Source organism: Fistularia commersonii, chromosome 3 (genome assembly GCF_037954325.1).
Source record: "Fistularia commersonii isolate RoL2024-O1a breed Wild chromosome 3, RoL_Fcom_v1.0, whole genome shotgun sequence".
Lineage (NCBI taxonomy): Eukaryota > Metazoa > Chordata > Actinopteri > Syngnathiformes > Fistulariidae > Fistularia > Fistularia commersonii.
Genome location: NC_141286.1, coordinates 4429286 through 4450880, shown reverse-complemented (window position 1 = coordinate 4450880; position 21595 = coordinate 4429286). Strand labels below are relative to the sequence as shown.

The following is a 21595-nucleotide window of genomic DNA, read 5'->3' as shown; positions in this document are numbered from 1 at the left end:
TGCTTAGTCCAACACCAGCCAATCACTATCTTGATCTTCCTCCTGCGCAATAAAAGCATCGGTGTCAGAATTTAACAGCTTCAGATTTTCACGCTAATTTCATTGGTCCGATATGACCAGACTAAATGTTTTGGCGGCATGAAGCTCATTTGCCCAAACAATTCCATCAATTTGCAGTGTTCGAAGCGTGTGAAAAAAGTATTGGCTAATAGTCCGGAAATTACTGGAATACGTTAAATTTATTTTTAATTTCTCCCTTTTTGCACCATTTTTCTTTCTTCGTATGAGACACAATAAGTAAAGGTTTAATTAGTCTGCGTTTTCAATAATCCAAATGTTCACTTGTTTTTCTTAGTGTATCTATATCCATTAGTAAAACTGATAATATAAAATAGTGCACAGTATGAATGGGCTCTGTTGAGAAAGGGAACTGAATAAAATGTGATCCCTTGTAGAATGATAAATCAGTGCTTGCTGGCAGCATATTGGCATTTATGTTATTTGTTATGTACATGCTTGACAGGAGAAAATGCTTAACTGTATTTGTCAGGGAAGGATATTTCTTAAGTGCATTTTTGTACAGCCAATACTTATTGTGTCAGTTTAAGAATGAAGCTGGATATTCTTCATACCACAGTCCGTATGCATCCATCATAGCTACTGTCTTATCCTCCATCATCCAGCAATACACTTCCTCCTTCCCTGCATCGCTCTTGCCATGCAGATGGATGAAGGAAATGAGGCGATGCAGAGAGCAGAGAGGCAGAGACTGCACACCACGATGATAAGGCAGTGTGAGTGACAAGGACAAGGGTGGGAAGGACAAGGAGAAGTAGAATAAAACCAGGCAGACGATTGTGTTAGAAATTGGGCACAGAAAGGGAGAGGGGAGGTAATATGGGATTAAAAATTGGTTCATGCAAACAGTGCATTAATGAAAAAGAGGTGGCAGCTAGAAAAAAAAAAAAAAAATGTGTGTGCATGTGTGCGTGTGATTGTGTGTGTGTGTGTGTGTGTGTGATGAAAAACTACAAATGCAATGTCAATTAAAAAAACAAAAAATCAGGAAAAATAATCTTAACAATACAATAGACAAGCATATTTTAAAAAGACATGAAAAAAAAACAAAAACAGAAATGATCACAAAAGAAAAAAATAATAATAATCCGCCCGCCTTCTTTTATTTAGACAACATCTGGAAAGAAAACAGCACATCTGCAACAACACTTTGAAAAGTGTGTGAACTTTCAACATAGAATTCAATTAATGCAATAATGCAAAAATGGATGCCTGGATTTCAGGCTCTGAAATGGCATTACCATTTTTTTTTTTTTTTTTTTCTTTTTGCGGTTGAATAATTAAAAAAAAAAAAAAAAAAAGAGGAAAATAATAAACACAAAGGCAAGGCAGGGTGAACAGGAAAGGTGTGGGAGGAGAACCGAGAAATTATGAACGTCAGCCATTACTGTTTGCACGAGGTGTAGGCGCAAGAAACCTTCAGATCTCAAAGTCTCTCCTTTCGACACTATTAGGCCGCTTGTCATCTGCTGGTGGAGGCACAGGAAGGAGATTGAGAGAGAATGAATTATAGCAGTGGAAACATCAAGCAAAAAAAAAAAGAAAAAAAAAAAAGACACTGACAGATACATCAAATAAGACAAGTCGAGACTGTAAGATAAAATAAATAAAAGAAAGACAAATAAATAAATGAAAGATTGGGTTTTGGAAGCGGAAAACGCAAATAGAAAAGATGAGACGGCGTCAAGAGAAATGGTCGGAAGGGAGGAGATATGAAAAGATGGAGACGTAGAGATGGTGAAGAATGAGGTTGCACTTAAGGGACGACACTGAAAAGACGTGACGATATTTTAAACACGTAGAGGCCAGACAGGCTGCGGGGTCACGGATGGGCCATGTGGATAACAAACACATGCTTCTCACACGTCCCTAGAGTTAAACTTGCGTGTGTTTCTTTTTTCACTATAGTGAAATAGTTGACCAAAGCTGATAAACCATGACCCACTGAGGCATTCACACCTCAATCGCTGACCCTGAATTTTTCACCTCAAATAAATTTGTCACTTTTGTGGACAATACTTTGTAGACATTGATGCTCAAGAGACGGTGTGAGAATGTTTTAATGTGTTTTTTGAGCTTAATTGATGAAAATATTAATGTCCTTGCCTTGATATTAACAAGTGTAAACACAAATTATTGTCTGAAACTTTTCTCATTACAATTTGATGAGATTGATTTGATAGCATCTTGTTTTTTTTTTTTTTTTTTTTTTTTTTTTTGTGTGTCAGGCATTACATCGTACAGTCGTTGATAATTCATGCTAAATAGATACTTCTGAATCAATGTCTAGTCTTATTGAATAACAAGCAACTGCAGCCAGGGATCCAAGGTTTTTCACTGTAAACAAAGAAATGTTGGGTGAGGGAAACGTATTGTAGCCTAGGATGAAATGAACCTTTTGGCCGTTTATTTTGAAGAAATGCAAACATATATGTCACCTCCTAATGTCAGTTTTAATTCCAAAGGTAGATTGGGGTTTTAGATGATCGGCCAAGTCGAATTAAATTATATATTCTCATCCTTGGACGTCCCCCAGTTTCTCCCGATGGCCTGATTAGCGCCATGCATGGCAGCCCTGTCACCACGTGTGTGTGTGTGTGGTTTGCAAGTGTAGAGTATTGGTCATAGATAATAAACAATGGAGCTATTCAGGGTTTTATGCAACTTGTAAGACTTTTGTTATTTATAATGAGCTTGAAATCATTAGCTATTTTATCTTTTTTTTAACTGTTCTCAGGGTTGTGGAAGCCAGAGTACATCTCATTTGTCATCGGACCAGGTTCCAGTCAAACAAAACATCCTTATATAGACACACAAAAAAAAAAAAAAAAATACATTTTTATGTAGTCATGTAAAATTTAGCGTTCATTCTCCTGCTGCATTTCATATCACTGTGAAAGGAATCTGAAGGAACCGAAGTAGAGCCATGGTTGCAGCAGAAAAACAGGAGAAAGGCGGCTCTGAACCAAGATCCTTCAACACGCCGGGCAAACCGCTGCACCAACACGTCACCCTTAATAAACATTTGAATTTTAATTCATTTTGACCCATTATAATAAATAAAACACTATCAGTAGTAAATCTAATCCTCCTATTTCCTATAAAAGTTATGGAGCTAGCTTTGATTGAAGCCGACGTGTGTGACCGGGCGAACGGGACAAAAAAAAAGAAAAAAAAAAGAGGTAAACTTTCACTCCCGGTGTGGCTGTTTTTTCACGTTAGGTCACATTTTTGACAACGACAGGGTTTTAATAGGGTTTCGCAGCGGATCTGTCACTTCCTCTATTCTTCAGGCACTCTGACTCATTGAAGCTCTCCTTCTCTGATCAGATCAATGTTTCTTTCTCTGCAATGCAGCATCCGGAGAAACACATCACAAACACAGCGATATCCTGAGAATACCCGCAATCGTCTGTAGCGACGTATCGGTATTATTTCTTGTTTCGGGTTACCCTTAAAGCGCCGGGAATCAAAGTGAGGACACGGGAAACACATAGGATGGGAATAACTTTTTCGTTCCCAGACAAAGCTGTCAAATCATGTGTTTTTGTTGTGTTGCGTTGTGTGTTCCTCACTTTGAGCGGCACACAAGAGGCGGCTCGGGTTGAAAGAAGGTTTATTCTTTTAATTAGGCCTGCAGGGGAAATGTTTGCTTAGTGCATATTGTATGGTTGCATTTCAGCGCAGCAAAGCACAAATCACAGAGGTTTCTTCATTCTTGTCAGAGAAAACGTAACCTGTTACAGCCGTAATGAACGCTCCCCTAAAACGTCTGCCTAATTACGCCACCTCGAACTGTACAATTTGTGAAATTAAAGGTGAGAAAAAAAAAACAATTAATAAAAAAAGGGTTTCGATTTACAGTCTACGGCCAATTAGAACCACCTGGTAGGTATAACACTTGACACGATACATTTATTCTCCCCCATAATTGGAGATGTAACGAAGTCCTCTACAATTAAGTGTGATATAAATGTCAGACCGCCTACAAATCCAGAAGAGAAGTAGAAGTTGGAAACTTTCTTTGAACTTGCTGGCTAAGCTGCCGTACAATGAACACAACCTTCTATGTTATCAGCACATGGCTCAGTGGCACCTCATTTCAACTCTTTTTTAAGAGGCCAATGGAATGACATATCAGCCACTGATAAAATATTACAACTCAGCTGTTATAGTCATTCGTGTGAAATGGTATCTCCATTAATTCACTGTAATTTACAGAGTGGTTTTAAAATGAAAGGGACAAAAAAAAAAAAAAAATGCAGTTACATGAAGAATTCTCTCATTATTTTTAAACTGAATATGTAAAAAAATATATTTTTCAGTTTATGTAAGTTGCTTCCACCATCTCGATTGAGAAAAATATGTAACTAATATATATTTTTTCTATTCGTTATAACACAGTTACTATATGCTTGTAATGACTGAGCAATTACGCTTTGAGATCGGACACAGAGAAACCATGTTAATTTATTAGTCATTTGTAATTACCAGCTTTTGTACTTGGAGTTACATGACTGAACAAAAATATTTTATCAATAAGATTAGGGAAAATGGAGAAAAAAAAAACAAACAAAAAAAGGAGAAAAAAAATAGGGCCCAAATACTCAGCAGCATGTTGTCTATAAGTCAGTAGCCATGAGTGCAGAAGCTGGATTTTCTTCTTAATGCTATATTTTTAGTATGTGTCAAGCATATCATCATACAACTGTGTATTCATGCTAGATAGCTCCCTCCGAATCAACATTCAGCCCTCTTGAATAACAAACAACTTCAACCAAGGTTTTTCACTGTAAACAATAAAATGCGAGGTGAGAGCATATATTGTAGCGTAGGATGAAATGGCGGTTTATATTGAAGAAATTCAAATTGATATGTCACTTCCTTATGTCACTATTAATTACAAAGGTAGATTGGGTTTTAGGTGATTGACCAAGTTAAATTAAAGATGCCCCGTGTTGCTGGAAGGCGGATATACGCCTATCTTTAAGAGGTTCAAATTAATAATAAGTTATCCTTTATTATTCCCCGTGGGGAAATTCTCTGACTACCGCTCTTCCTCCTGCGCCACCAAATTGTGATTTATTTATAATTAACGACAATATAAGCATTTTTGCAATTTGATTGTCTGTAAGTCAGTAGCCATGAGTGCAGATACACGATAGTCTTATTTCTTACTTGCATAAGAGACAAGAAATGAAGCGATTGTGAATAAAGGCCTAAATTAACCAATTTCAGGGCAGTGAATTGTTGAGAACATGTTTTTCACATACCCTCAACTTAAGCCCCAAATTTATCATCACCGGAACATCTTTAAAGTTAGTTTCAAGATGCACATTTCTGATTTTTAGGTGAGAGACATATTTTTCGAAATCCGCGTTTTGCTTCGTCCATCCCTTTTATAGAACGTCATACATCTTCTGCCTCAATTTTTTTGTTGCTTTTCTTATTTCTTTTGTATGGAAAGAGCTACGAATCCGTTGAGTTTGCTGTGAAACACAAATGGTTTGCTGTTTAAAAAACCGTTATTCTCTTTACCCGTTAGAATTTAATTATGGCTTGTGTAGCTCACAACGATTAATGACACTGTGAGCATGCTGTTCCAATACCCTCATCCACCAGCACGACATTATCCTCTTAGTTCTCTATGGGCCAGTATATAAATTAAAACTGGGTGTAATTGCATCAGCAATTGCCTAATGCACTATGTAAACTACTTTTCACCTCATTTACGAGCCTGCCATATCTATCGGTGTTAGCCTTGAAAACCCATCGATGAAGTTGGTGGATATACAGTAATTAAAGAACAACTGGAGGATCTGAGGCTAAAACCTCCTCAGCTGCTTAAGTGACCAGAAATAATGGTTTGTCTTTATGACAACTTTGTATCTTCCATGAATGGCTTGACAAAAAAAGACTGTTTTTTTTTTTTTTTTTTGTCTTAAAATATATGTCCAAAGACATTTAACTTAATTTGTTGCTTTGTTTTTCACTTGGATGAACCAGATTGAACATTCCTTCACATGTTTTAACTTTGTTAATAGTTTATTATCCAGGCTTAAATCAGCATATTCTAGGTTTAATTTAGTCAAAACTGGCATTAAGAAACATGACAGGGTATTAACAAACAAGCTGTGCTTTGATGAAAACACATTCAGCATTAGAAAGTAAGAAAAAAAAAAAAAAAAAAAAAAAAACACAACAAAATACCCAAATTCTGATTCATGGTGAAAATACTGCACTTTTTAAAAAAGCTGACTGCGTGTGAGCGAAGAGGAAAAAAAAAAATATATCAAAGAATAAAAAGCTGAAATCCATTTAAGGACAACTTGATGCCTATTGTACCCTAAACGTTGCGAGTTCTTGCCTCATTAGTTTTGCGCCGAACGGGATGCCGCATTTGGCAAATTCATCTAAGTGCTCAGAAACACACAAGTGAAGGTTGTCGTGTTTTATCCCAAATGGCAAACAAGCCTTTTTTGGGTTCTGTAAGACAAATACTTTATATCGTTCCAAGTAATGACGGAGCACGAGGAGACTGTGACCTGCGGCGTGAAGCCTGATCCCACCTACATGAGGAGAACGTTTATCGCTGACACGTACTGGCAGACCCACCAGTACCTGAAAGCTGCAGTTTGCAACTCTTTGCAGGATCGCAACATCAAGCCTGTCTGTGGAAAATAAACTGAGTCGGTTCAAGGAACCTCTTAAGTATTTGTGCAGGTATTTTTTTACCCTCAATTGGCAAGAATAGAATTAAAAAAAAAAAAAAAAAATGAATATGCTAACTGAGCTGACTTGTTTAGAAGGTCAATTTGAGATTATTCAAAAGTTAACTGTCTGGTTTGTAAATAGTCAAATCCATTTTGACGCTATTGCAGTTTCCCAGACTGGCTCTTTAACATTGGCTGGCTCTTATTATGTTTCCAGTGCCGTTCAGAAAGTGCTCAGCTCTTTAATTCTCACTCTTGCTTCATACCTTCAAACCACTTTTTCTCACCATTTTCACTTTTACCATCTGATAGTATCCTCACTTCTTCGTCACTCTGCTGTTTCTCTTTCGATCTCTCTTTGTCTTGCAAGCGCCCCTAACTTTCTTCTATATTGCGTCTAGCTCTTTCACCATTTGTTATTTCTCAAGTACCTGCAAGTTCCTTGGTGGAGGTGGGATCTTTGGTGACAGATGGCGGTCTGCTTTTCATCTCGATGGCAACCCTGGAGATGCGGGCCTTGGTGGGAGAGAGCAGATCCTCACCGGCAAATGTGTCAGTTCTGGTCATCGGGCTTCGTCCGCCGCTCTCTTCCTCCACTAATGCCATCGTGTCTCTCAGGGTGTTGCTAGGTGACAGCGACCTTGACGGTCCTATCGCTTCGTCATCCTGACCGTCAGTCATTTTCGAAGCGGATCGAGGTAGGACTTGGGCCTGCCCGCTAGCTCCTTGCCCGTTGCTCTGCGGTCTCGGCACTGCGGAGATGGCTCCCTTCCCATGACCCGCTCCTTGGTGGCTGTACACCTTATATCTTATCATCAAGATAATTATGAAAACCAGAACAGAAGCCACGATAATCCCGCCGATGATGATGATCATTGTTCCGCCCAAAAAATGGCTGTGTAATGCCTGACATTGGCTGAATTCCGTGTCCGTAGTGAAAGACAGGCAGCCGAGAGGACGTGTCGCAGTCAGCGATGTGATGACATCGTCGAATACCGCAAGGACGCAGAGATCGTAACTGCGGCCGGCGGCGAGGTCACGAACCAGGAAGTCGTTACTGCTGGATGGAATCATCCTGCAAGGAAAAAAAGAAAACAACGAGAAGAAAGACATTAGTGGCTCTTGCATGACGAGAAATGAAGAACTGCATAAATCACACACTTTTAGATGGGAATTCAAGATTGATTGATTGCTCTTTATGCTCAGGTCATTAGCACGGAGAACGTTGCCGTATGTAAGGTTTGAAGCTTCTTGCTTTGCAGAGGGGTGCTTTTGCAATGTTTTAATTAGGCATAAAAACATGCTTGTGCGTGTTTTAATTGGTAGATTGGGAGATAATCACGGTCTACAAATATAATTTGTGGTAAAACAACTAATCGGAAAATATATATATATTGTGGAGGGAATAAACTGTTTTAATTTAGATTTTTTTTTTTTTTTTTTTTTTTGGAGGGGGAGTTAAAAGTAATCTACTTTCTTTTAGCGCTGCTCCATAGAGGCTGTTAGTTTATCAAAAAAAAACTATTTGCTTGTTTTTGCACAAACGACCTGAGCAAATGAATATACCTGAGTTTCCCAACTGTCTTCTTTTTCAGGTTTTTCCAAAACAATTTTGCAGTCTCAGAATTCCAAGTAAGTTTCTAGCGCCTGAAAAACACTCTAAATTGTAGAAATGTTTTTTTTTTTTTTGTTTTTGCATGACCAGCACAGTTAAATTAGTAGAGAAATATACTGAGCGAGCTGAGAAGAGGAATTAAAATGGCACCTTTACTCCGTCTTCACAGAGCAGTGAACCATACAAAAGTCGATGAAACGTGTTTGGATGCAGTGCAAATCTGGAAACATATATATTCCAACTCAAGGGAGCTCTAGAAATATATAAAAAAAAATAGTTTTTGACAATTTCATGCCTTCATTGCCCATCATTTTATCTCAATTGATATTCACAGGGGTAATAAAATAAAATTATTGTCTGCAACAAGTCTCAAATCTGTAATTTGTTTTCTGAAATATGTTATCATGCCCAAAAACAGATTTTTTTTTCCACTCCAATCTAAAAAAATGATTGATGCCACACACACATTGACTGACACCAAATGTGCAATATTCAGAGACAATTTTCAAAGTGTATCCACTGAATTCCCCGGTAATTATCTTGCTAAATATGAAGGCTTGTAAATGTTGTCAAAACATCTTATGAATGACATTGTAGGCTATATTTGTTATTTGCTCGTGTAGCTTCTTCTTCTTCTTCTACACCCAGAAAGCTTTTTAATCCGTCCACTGGAGTCCAAAACTTTCACCTGCATCTATCCGACAGTAAGACAGCTTTTGCAAAGCAACAAGTTTCACAATAATTTATGTCTCTATTTAACAGTCATCGGCTTCACGTGCATTTTTACAAAAGGGGAAATGGAAACTTTGGATCTTTCGTGACCGAATTGCACTTTTTGTATTTCGCTTTGGATAAAAGCGTCTGTGAGTGTAATGTAATGTAATGTAGTGTAAAGGAAAGAAAATTTGCACCCCTTCAGTTTTTTTCTCTTTTTTTCCGACTGTCAGATGAAGTTTACAAATGGACAGAATTAAATAACATCTATCCATTTCAATTCCAAACCCCTTCTAGACTCATCTCTCCAACCATGTTTATTTTCCCAAATCATAAAAACTGCATTGTTTTGTTTTTTTTCTTGCTGGATCTGTCCTGTATTTTGAAATGAAAAATCACACAAGAAAACTGTGAAAGCAGTGTTTCTATAATACGTGTACACTGTGTTTCCTCATTATCTCTAAAGATTTTCAGTATATTGATGGCTGGAATGCAAAACCTCCAATCTGAAAAAACACTTATTTCAGGAAATGAAAAAAAACGTTTCATTTGATTATAGTATGGTCTTTGTTAAAGATATTCAAGAATATCTATTTTTCACAGACTATATTTCTGTTATAAATTTAAAAATACATAGCATGTATTTTTACCACAGACAATTCAGATAAGTGTTTTTTTCCTATTTTTTTCTGCCACATTGTGCACATAGGAGTTGGTCATTTGACATTTATTTCAAAAGAAAGGGCGGTATTATCTTGCAGATAGACTGGGAATATGGAGCCTTCCCATTTCTCACCATTCAATGCAAAAACCCAAAATCGAAACATTTTCAGATAGGAGGTTTTGCATTCCAGCCATCGGTATGTCATTTTTACACTTGATCTAAATAGTTTCTCTCTTCTGCTCAACCCTGTCCCTTATGAACTCCATTTTCAAGCATCCCTCCTCTAATGTGGGTGTGTTTATGTGTGCATCCATGTGTGGGTGAGTGTGTGTGTGTGTGTGAGGGCATTGGCAGTATTGTGCCCACTCTCAGCGGCAGGCACATCGATGGCTCCTCTAGCAGGAAGTTTGTCTTGGCAGATCGCTCTGTATTTGTGTGTGGACTTTTGTCTGTAGGTGACATTGTGCGGTTGTTAAACAAAGTGTCAAAGGATGACCGGATTGATTTATGAAGAGCAGCAGCGTGGGAGCTATGGTAGCCTGGAGGTTAACTTGAGTAAACCATTTTGAAAAAAAAAAAAAAAATGGGTCTAAAGATGCCTTTTTTGAAAGAATACAGTTTTCCAAACAGGCTTTTTTTATTGGCGCTATTCTCATGAGTATTTTGTGTATTGCTGTCATTAGTTTGGAGATGCTGGGAGTATAAATAGAGAATGATTTGTGATTGTGTTGAAGTCGAATGAGATATGAAGGAAAAAAAAAAAAAAAGGTTGGTTAAACAGTAACATTCAGATGTTGCTTCTCTGATCTTCTCTGATATTATCTGATATTATCTCTGATATTATCAACAATATAGGCAATATATCGTCTTTCAAACCGAACATTGCTGATTCCCGGCTCCTCCTAGTGTGTTGTTAAGCAAGACACTGAACCCCGAAATTCTCTGCTGACCGATGTCAGTCGACCGCTCATGGTTTATCCATGGTGGGTTAATTGCAGAGAACTATTTCCCCACAAGGAATTAATAAAGTATAAAATTATTATTATCCATCCTTTGGTTGCTTTTCCTCTCTCTCATGCTGGGCCGATTTCTTCTAATCCGTTTCCGAATGACTGGCTAGCACTCAATAAAAAAGTATGACCTGTACGTCAATATGTTGTAAAAACACAGCGGTATATGTGAGTTTTGGTCCTAATAATCCGCATTTCCTACATTTTCAATATATTCATCTATTTTTTTATTTTTTTATTCTTTTTCTTGGTTAATTTTACTGGTTGTGTGTACATTTAGTATCGATCTATCTGCAAATCAATTTGTGAGCATGAGTAAACAAGCTTCTGACACATGTGTAATGCAGAATGCATAAAGTGGATTTAGGGCTGATGTTGACATTGCAAGCTCAGCATTTTTTCTCCCTCTTTTTAATTGATTCCTCTGTTTAGGGCTTTGCTCCTGTTCACATTATTATCTCAAATTTCTTTTTTAATTTTTTCTCACAGGAAAAAGATATACATATTTCTATTATATTATATAAATACATATCCATTTCTCATAGATGGTGAAATTAGTTCTGCAGCAGGAGGACATTAACATTGATGCAGTAGCGAAAAAAAAAAAAAAAAAACTCACACAAATGTAAACACTGAAGAATGTACTGACAGGAGGCTACATTGCCTTTTACGCAACATATTTTTTACACTTTGGATTACTTTTACAGAACTTATAGATTGATATCTGTTCACCGTAGTAGCTGAAAAAGGATGATCGGCCTGCAGCGATGAGCCGACTCGCTGATGTGCATCAATTTATTGTATTGATGGTGATGCAGCAATTTATTCGGCGTCCTGACGCCATTTTGCTTCATGATAAAGATGTTTTTGCAGCTGATAATTAAAAGTTTTCTTTTTAGTTGTTCGCCCAAACTAAGAGGTTACTCTTAGTAATCTTGAGAGGTAATCTTATTGAAGATTAAAAAGTATCTGATTTAATTAAAAATGGAGTTCAAAGATCTGAATCATTCACTCTTATGCCTGAAGTAAGTTCTTCTTCATGATTTTTTCCTATATTGGTAATATATGCAATTTTTTTCTTAACAGTAGATCATCTGAGGATTCAAATTACATTATTAAATCATGATATTATGTTATAATACCAGAATATAGGATTATTTTATTAATTGCATTTTTCTAATACGCTCATTCTTCATAAATGAGTGTTGGTCTGGGAGGTCTAAAACTGATATACAGATGAATTATTGACATAAATGTTGAAAGTTAAGTGGTCTGTTTCAAAGTTTTGAAGTGATAATGACTTAAAACTACAAAATTACTGTAAGGGTATTAGGGAACTCATTCATGTTAAGGAATTGGTGCAGCGAACGTAATTTCCTTATTTTGTGCTTTTTCTTTTTCTGTGTCAACACCAGCATTCTCTGGCTTGGATCATTTACAGAGGGGTTAAGTCACACACAGAAATACTTGCGCAGCGAGGAGATCCAAAGGAGGAATATTGACGCTGGAGACACAACCTCTCATTTAAAGAGCAGCTGAGTTATTCAACACGCTTTGATTGTGCCAGCTGTATAAATCATTACTGCACTTACATCATTTATGTCTAATTATATCAGCATATGGCATTTTAATTTGCAAATTCTCCATCATCTGCTCATTATTTTGTCTGAGTTTGATTCTAAATGCATACACATAGACCAAATGTCTAAAAATTAGCGCAGAGTTTTTATCTTACCAAGTATCCGCTGAACCCTTCAGTCTTTGGTCGCGTCTTCGTGAATTTGCAAATGAAAAACGCTGTCGGGTCGAGCGGGAACGCCTCAGCCCGTCTTTTCACTCTGAAACCATCCTGGACGGTTTATTTAGTTAACGGGTTTAAGCACACACGTGCACAGACAAGCACACACACTAACACAGTCTCGGGGAGACAACGCAGTATATTTGGCTGCTCCATACAAAGACACTTGGGCGTACTTTGAATTACTACTGATTTGTACAGCTCTTCTCAAATACACAAACGGTCCGTTATGATTTGTCACTCGGCAGTTTATCCTCTCACCCACAGGCAAATATGTACATGTGCAAACACAGAGTGTGAGGTTATTGTGCGCCCACATGCGGCTTAAAGACTACGGAACTCATTCAAAAACAGATAAATAATCTTACTGTTGAATGAGGAGATTACCACACACCATTGCTGCGGAAGATACAATTCTATGATTACTGACAGCACCTCAAAATGATCCATGTCCCTGACAATCCAATCTATTTGTTTCTTTAACATGAATAAGGATGTCGATACATGATCTCTCTTTGAACCCTTTAGAAATGTCCTTGCCGCGCTTCTCATATATATATATTGAAAATGCAAATGACTGGAACTTTAACCCTACTTCTACTTATTGCTGACCTTGAAAGTGTGCTGAGTCAGGTTGTGCTGACTGAGACATTTCAAGACATTTACTCTGTCTCTGTTTTTACAAGCTGCTATAGGAGTTGGATTTTTTTTTTTTTTTTTTTTTTTTTTTTTTGCTTTTACAACTAGAGTGCTATAAAATTCAGATGAAATAAAAACAGATGATAAACAGCCTGAAATCTGAACAGCATGCATAGTATCTTGAAGAAAATGATACATCCATGAGATAAAAAAATGGGGGGAAATGGAAACATTTATGACAAAACATGATGTAGAGTGGAAAGCAATGCATTATGTGAGATTATCCATTTAGGTGTATTTGAAAGAAAATATGTAACGTACATTAATAAAATACATATCCATAAAATTCCGAGCAACAATCATCTTGTAATGTAATGGTGTAACATGATAAAAATGTATTTCATCATGTTACACCATTTATTTTTAAGATATAATTTATGTATTCTTATTTTATATTTTTATTTTAAATTTCATTTTATTTCACTAAAAGTTCAGCACTCTTTCCCAGAGTTCTCTCCACAACATTCATATAAAAAAATACACTCTGAAAATAAGTTTAGTTGTAAACACCTAGATGATGTAATCAGTGTGATAAGTACATTGCCATCATAATCATCACACTCATCATTGTGGTCACTCCCCAGTGTGTGTGTGTGTGTGTGTGTGTGTGTGTGTGTGTGTGTGTGTGTGTGTCAGGTGTAGGAATTTGAGGTTCAGACGTCTAGAAATCAGTCGGCAAACAAAAACACTTTTAGCAAAGTCTGAAATGCCTTTGACATAATTTTTGCGTATATGACATTACTTTATTCTTTATTACCTTATTGTCTATATTGGGCTCAGCAGTTTTTCTTTTTTCATCTGAATTATATGAGTTAATTTTATTTGAGCCTTTAACCTCATCTAACTGCTGCGGCATCAGAAAAAAAAAAATCCCTGTGGACCAATTCAGTAATCTCTAATCTAATATAAAATATTTACTTTTTCAAGTATTGTTCCTCAGAGAGGAGGAAACACAGTGGATCAGTGACTGCCTGGGGCGGCGAGCTAAATCAGGACAAAATCACTATCTTTTCATTGCCACGACTGGCTGCAAAGAATGGAGACGCCGAACTCAAAGCTACTTAGAAAAAAAACAACAAAAAAATGACCTGTCAAATAAGCTTAAACCATTTATTCTACATATATATGAAATTCGGACGAGGTCACAATGCAATAGGACATAACTTTGAACATATGCATCGTCCTGACTATGGAATATTCACGTAAACCTCGTGTTGTCTTTTTTGGTGTGATTTCATTCAGGGAGAATTCTTCTCTCAGTGTTTTGTACCAAACACGCCGGCATTGTAATTTATTTGCGCGTTATACAAGATAATTTATACTGATATGATTTCAACAACAGCGCACCTTTTATTCTCTCCGCATTTGAGGATGGGCTATTATCGCAGAGAGCTGTCATTTTGGGTGCCGTAACTGCAATGTAAAAATTGGTCAGGATTTATGTATGACAATAAATAGGCATATAGACGGAGAGGGACATCAAGTGTGTGTACGTACGGGCGGATGCCTCCCACTCCCACACCCGCGTAACAATTTTTGTTTAACGCGTCATGGTCGCACCTCTTATTATATCCGTACCACAGAGGTGCGGTCAGTTTGAGCTTGTTGAAGGCTACATAGTCCGTGGTTTTAGCAGGCACTACTAGTTTGCTTAGCAGCCGTGCTACTGGTCAATATGGACTCTTGCAAGGTAAGAAGAGAGACAGGCTAGTTGCAGGTTGATGATGGACAAAACTCAATTTTTGTATGTTTCCATAAGATGTTACCAGACTAAATATGGACATTTCCTTGAACAGCATATATGCAATACCCATATCTTCATTTGAGCATGTGTCTGACATTTTCATGTTGTTTCTGTTCAGTTATGATGACTCATGTTAGACACTTTGTTTGTAGATGCTGTCCATCAATCTGAGCAATGGCTCCGAAAACAGACGTGCCAAGCTGCTTCCCACACACTCATACCGACAAAAACAGATCTGTGTCCCGACAGTAACGTTAAGATGTGCTCCCACACCTGACATTAGGGTACATGAAGACACCCACCCACACACACACACACACACACACACACACACACACACACAGACTTGCTATGTCATGAAGTTACATCCAGAGACTTGGGTTCTGAATGTTGATCTAAAGAGAGCACTGGCTGAATATTTATGATAATGTGACCTGGCTGCTTTTAAATAATTTAACATGCCAATTATTCTTCAAGTGCTGGTGGTAGAGAGCCGTGGCGGGCAAAGGGCTGACAGCAAAGTCCCTCCAGCAGAAACCTTGTCAATCCTGCTGGATAAATTGATGACTAGATGATCGGTGCACCGATTAATATCAAATCATGAAACAAGAGGTTGCAAACCCTGAAACAGTGACATTATATATTGAAATAAGTCTCCACTACAAAAAAGGCTGCATTGTTTTTAAATCATATTCCTAGGACTCTGGCTTGGCATATTTTATTTATTTAAAAGAACAAAAAAAAGACAGTGTGAAAAATAGTTGCGTGACGTTTTCCATCTGAAGCTTGCACTGACTGTGTGTTTTTCTTTGACTGTGTTATTATTTAAAAGTATTTTTTAAGTAGCCTGTTTGGTTATTCTGGGCCAAACTCCATTCTACATTGGACAGACATAGAAGTCTTTCTGAAATGACATAAAATGAAGAAAGATGATTAACAACTGAACTTCCTCCATACACACACACACACACACACCTTCCAAAATACAACTAACAAATATGCTTGGTCTAACAAATGAGATGTAATTCACCCGACTAGCACAGCTATCAGAAATGTGAAATTGTGAAACATTGAACTAACTTTCTGAGATTGGTTAATATCAACCAATATTATACATGTTCCAGATAGCAACAACTATAAACTGGAAAACAATAATACAATAACTATGTTGGCAATAGCCTGAAACGGATGAAATCTGAATCACAATGCTGGCCATTCTGAGGAACCAAACCGCAGAGAACACACTGTGACATGACCAAGCCGAGACATTACAGAATGCAGTTTATGTTATCAGCAGAGACTTACAAGAGCTAAAGTGGGATTTGCGACATGAGCTACCTGCACTAAAGACAGTGAAAAAAGGGATGAAATTGCAAACGACTGACAAGAAAAACAGACCCCTAAGTCAGGGGGGAGAACACAGATTTACAGATCCAGCTTTACAACAAAAGCCATATTATAATATTATATATTATAATATATTATTATTAATAATAATAATAATATATTATAATATATTATTATTATTAATAATAATAATAATATTAACAAGAAGAAGAAGAATTAATATTATTATTATTAATAATGATAACATTAGTATTATTATTATTATTATTATTATTGGTAGTAGTAGTAGTAGTAAAAATAATACTTGTTATTTTATTATTACTATTATTATTGTTGTTGTTGTTGGTGTTGTTGAAATTGCTCTTATTATTGTTATTATTTATTATTATTATTAGTAGTAGTAGCATTAGTAGTAGTAGTAGTAGTAGTATACAATAAATATATATATATATATTAATTTAAAAAAATCCTCCATAAATCATTCAAGCAGAGCTATACTACCGCATACAGAGAACATGCTTGGAAAAATGACCTCAAAATCAAACTCAAGCTGCCCGGAAGACCAGAGTCCCTGAAGATATGAGCCAGCAGAATCAGCATGGACACATCTCATTGAGGAGTCAACCAAGACTGCTCCAACTCTCTGCCTTCTATTTTAACAGGCTCACTGTCACAAATGTGGTACAGCTGACATACCTTGCAAGCTGAGATACGGTATATAGTTAACTCTCAACAGCCTTTCATCACACCAATTTAAAAAAAAGAAAAAAACTTCCCAGCACATGACATCATGCTTCTACATGCTCAAACACCTTATTATCTCCCCCCAGATATGTGTGCATACACCTGAGGTGCAGAGGAAGTTGCTTTTGCAAACGTCTAATACATCTCGCCATAGCCGTATGGCGAGATGTAATAATAATCTGATACAAAACTTGGTCTACAATAATAGCAATAATGATGATGATAATAATAATTACAATAATAATGTTATTATAGTAATAATAGTAACATTATTATTATTATTATTATTATTGTTATTATTGTAGACCAAGTTTTGTATTCCTATTATTATTATTATTATAATCATTATCATCATTATTATCATCATCACCATTATTATTATTATTATTATTATTATCATTATTATCATCATTTTTATTATTATTGCGCTGACAGATTATTTGTCCGCGGTGGTCATAACCTAGATGATATTTAATACTGTACTAATGTAAAACAAGTACTGCCTACACGGCTAATGGTGGGTTTCTGTTGCTTATACTGTAGCCACCCATTATTGGTATCGACGACAAATGTTATAATTTTTTACAATATCAAATTTACAAGGACGTTTATCCTGCACTTACAGTCTCAGAGGTGAGGGCCTTTCCAAGCAGTCAATTGGCCAAGTCAATCACAAGTCAATCAAAAGGTGCTTTTAGTAAAATAATTTCATATGCAGCCTTTTAGTGAAATTTGACTGCTCCTGGAATTTAAAAAAAAGAGATTTACCAGTGTATTTATATGAAGGTGCGTAAAGTACAGCTGATCAGACAATGCTCCGTCACACAGGTGGTTTCTGAGGGTTTACAAGTCGGGTAAGTCGTAGGTGGAATTTTGTTGAGGCCGAAGTTATCACATATAGACTTGTTTGACATCAATAAATCTTTTGTTTCAGATGGATTTTAGTGGAATTACAGAAATACAACAAGCAGCCTTCACCTCCACTAACATTATTTTCACTTCGCTTGTTTCACTTCTTCTTCTCTCTGTGATGGAAAGATACAATGAGGGGGAAAGAAATGAGGGGACGCACAACTGTAAATGAAATGATACAGAGATGAAATATGCCGGTACCAGGTAATCCCCAAATAACAAAACAAACGAAGGAAACCTTGTATTTATTCCCTGCAACACATTTCTTTTCTTTTGGAAAAGCTGTCATTGTCATATGACAATGTGCTATTAGAACAAAGAGGCGTGTCTTTTTGTTTTCATAGAAGGGGGAATAGTCTATACATACAAGCCACAAAATAAACATCACTGATATCTTTTCATCTCTTAATTATTTTGGTTCTTACCATAAGCATTCATTAATTGTTGATAAATTGTTGACTACAAATGGGTGGCGGATTAAGAGATTTTGCTTTAGGCAATTCGGCCCCAATCTGAGTAAACCTGTGAGTGGGTGGCTAATGCATCACAACACATTTGTATTGTTAAAACAAGGCTAGTGAACCTCATTGTTTCACTCAGATTCATGATCCCCCATATTTCATATTTCCTGTCATCTTCTCAGCACAAAAAACATCCAAATGGTATAATTAGTGGTTGTGACTTAGGGCAATTATATACATCAAGGGTGGGCAATTATTTTGGCTGGCGGGCCGGAGTTCTTGTTTAATTTCTATGCGTGGGACAACTAGGTAACATGGAAAACAGCAAAATGAATATTGCAATTGAAATATTTAAATTTTTTTAGCATTTTATTTCAATTTTAAAATAATTTGTGGTCATCTAAATGTACCGACATTATTTTGTATGTATCCATCTGTACAAAATTAAACAAAGGGAAAAAATAAGGAGTTTCTAAATTCAATTTTGATTGAAAATATTTTGGCGGGACGAATAAAAAAGCAAAACGGGCTGGATGTCCGTAAAATGCCCAGGTCTGATATACAGGACTATCTCAGAAAATGAGAATATTGTGAGAAAGTTATTTATCTTCTGTAATGCCATTAAAAAAAAAAAAAAAAAAAAACTTTTTTTATGATATTCTAATATAATGAGATACGATTTTTGAGTTTTCTTAAGATGTAAGCCATAATCAGCAATATTAAAATAACAAAAGGCTTACAATATTTCAGTTGAGTTTTAATGAATCCAGAATGTATGACTTTTTTTTTTTTTTTGTAATTGCATCACAGAAGATAAAGAACTTTATCACAATATTCTTATTTTCTGAGACACTCCTGAAAATGCAGCTGTATCTGCTTCTGAACTGTAGCTGGTGTGAGCTAATTTATAGCTACATCAAATATGTGGAGCGAAAAAATAAATAAATAAATAAATAATGCAAAATCAAAATCACAAATCTTATCTTTGCAGTGGTGGGAGTTTGCCTTATCATTTTGCACTCCCACATTGGGGAGATCAGAACTGCAAGATCGATAGTTCCAAACCCAAACTCCAGAGATGTAAGACTAGGACTTTGAGTTGAATGTTCTCTTTACTATCATAACAGTCAATGCATGTTTTATGTGTATGTGATGACTCTTCTACATTTTTCTGTTTAGTATGTTTGAGTTCGAGCACATATTCCAAAGGACGACAGGTGTTTAAAGGTTGTAGTGCTGCACACATACGTCAGACAATTTCTCTTCTGTCAAGCTATCACATCAACCGCACCGAAATGTGACACATATATTTATACTCTGCCAATAACACCTTTTTTTTTTTTTTTTAAACTTGCACGTTTTCTAAAGAGATAAAGATATTATGGTACATGGAAATTTACAGTTTGAATACATCAGAGTAGAATTGGTAATATTAAGATGCTATAATCATTATTCTTAAATAAACTTTTCATTTAGATTGTCTCTGTAGAAGTGATGCCATTTTCTGGTTTTATAATGTTCAAGTGAAGCCAGGGAGGTGAGTTTATACAGGGAGAAAAAAGGAGGACTTGCAAATTGGATTTTCAGATGAATAGGCACTAAATGTCCTTTACATTAGCTAAGCACAGATCACAATAGGCCCTGAAAAACCCATACACAGTAACTTACGCAAATTGTAATTAAACCATGCCTGTCTTTTCTCATTTTAGAATAACTGAATGTGCCTTGAAATAAACTTGGACACTCTTATATACGTGAATTTTTCGTTTTGGCCAGGAGTTGGAGGAACCTCTCATTTTGGGTAAAGTAGTGGACATCATGTCTCTTAAGTGGCTTAAATTAGTGACCGCTTCTTTCTTTTTAGCTGCTGTGCTCATCAACTTCTAACAACACATTTTGTTTGCCTCTGCAGCTGAAACACTTTGTAAGTGCTGGCGTCCCTCACAATGTTGCTGCAGACAGTCTCTTGAATATCAAGCCCTTTAGTAAAGGCGCCATGTCTCACTTTTACAGCCATCTATTACATCCTCAAATGCCATGATGGGAATCACTCTGGGGTGGCTGCCACTAAGACCGAGGTATTGAATTTAAAAAGGGAGAGAGGAAATCTTGTATCGTAAACATCCACAGTCGGTCGATCGAAGATAGACAAACACGTCTCACCGATGGGCAAGATAGAACACCGTCTGAACAATGTCATCATTTGCACGTTGTCCGGGGTCATAAAGGTAATTTCTTCACCAGAATCTTTATTGTGTGTTTAATTTGACTGATCTACAAACACCGCCAGCGGTGGTTGGTTCAGGCAGAGTGGAGGGACAAATAAGAAGGGCAAGCCATCTCTGTGTGCACAGCGCCAGTGGGCTGCTGCCGCTGATAACCTCCCCTAAAATCCGCCAGTTCCTGATGCTTGATATGATTCAATGTTTTTCTTTGCTTTTTCTTTTTTTTTTTTTTTTTTTAAATAGCCTTTCAGAGAGTTTCACCTTTTTTTTTTTTTTTTCCCTCTCAACGTCGATGTGTTCTTTTATTTGAATTAGCTAGTTGATGGTTATTTTCTGAATTGAGCAGGCATGAGAAATCAATCAAGACATGTTAGAAAAGTAAAGAGGTAAAATAGGTTGTCAAATGAATTAATGGACTTCTCATAGACCTGCATACAAAAAAAAAAAAAAAAAATGATGTGGAAATGAAGGTTTGGACTCTGGAACATGTGGGGCTTGAAGAAAAAAATAAAATAAAATAAATAGGTTTATGCGCATGGTGAGCTATCTTGACATGACAGAAAATATGTTTTTTTTAAGATTTTTTTTTTCAAAATTGTACTACTGAAAAAAAAAAACAAAAAAAAAAAAAACAACTCAATATTATGACAGCTGTGATGTAACTCAGCTTGAGGACAGCGGTAAGATGAGAAGTTATTTAACTGCAGAAAAGTACACAATGTTGTTTGACTGATCCTGGTCTCTGTATTATAAATAATGTATTATTATTTCACAAATCTATAAACGTGATTAAAATGTTGATTTTGGCAATATTATGGAGATTCAGCTGCTGCTTGATGATACAGTTATTTAAAAGCATACTACCTTTCCC

General features: G+C 36.4%; 1 protein-coding gene across 1 annotated transcript in view; it reads right to left on the bottom strand.

Annotated features, from left to right (window-relative positions):
* LOC147235272 (leucine-rich repeat and fibronectin type III domain-containing protein 1-like protein) overlaps positions 1 to 21595 on the bottom strand; it is a 169030-nt gene that overhangs the window by 19561 nt on the left and 127874 nt on the right. Inside the window, exon 9 of the mRNA XM_086142023.1 lies at positions 7223 to 7866. Within this exon, the coding sequence (XP_085998149.1) occupies positions 7223 to 7866 (644 nt within the window). The remainder of the gene's footprint in view (positions 1 to 7222; positions 7867 to 21595) is intronic.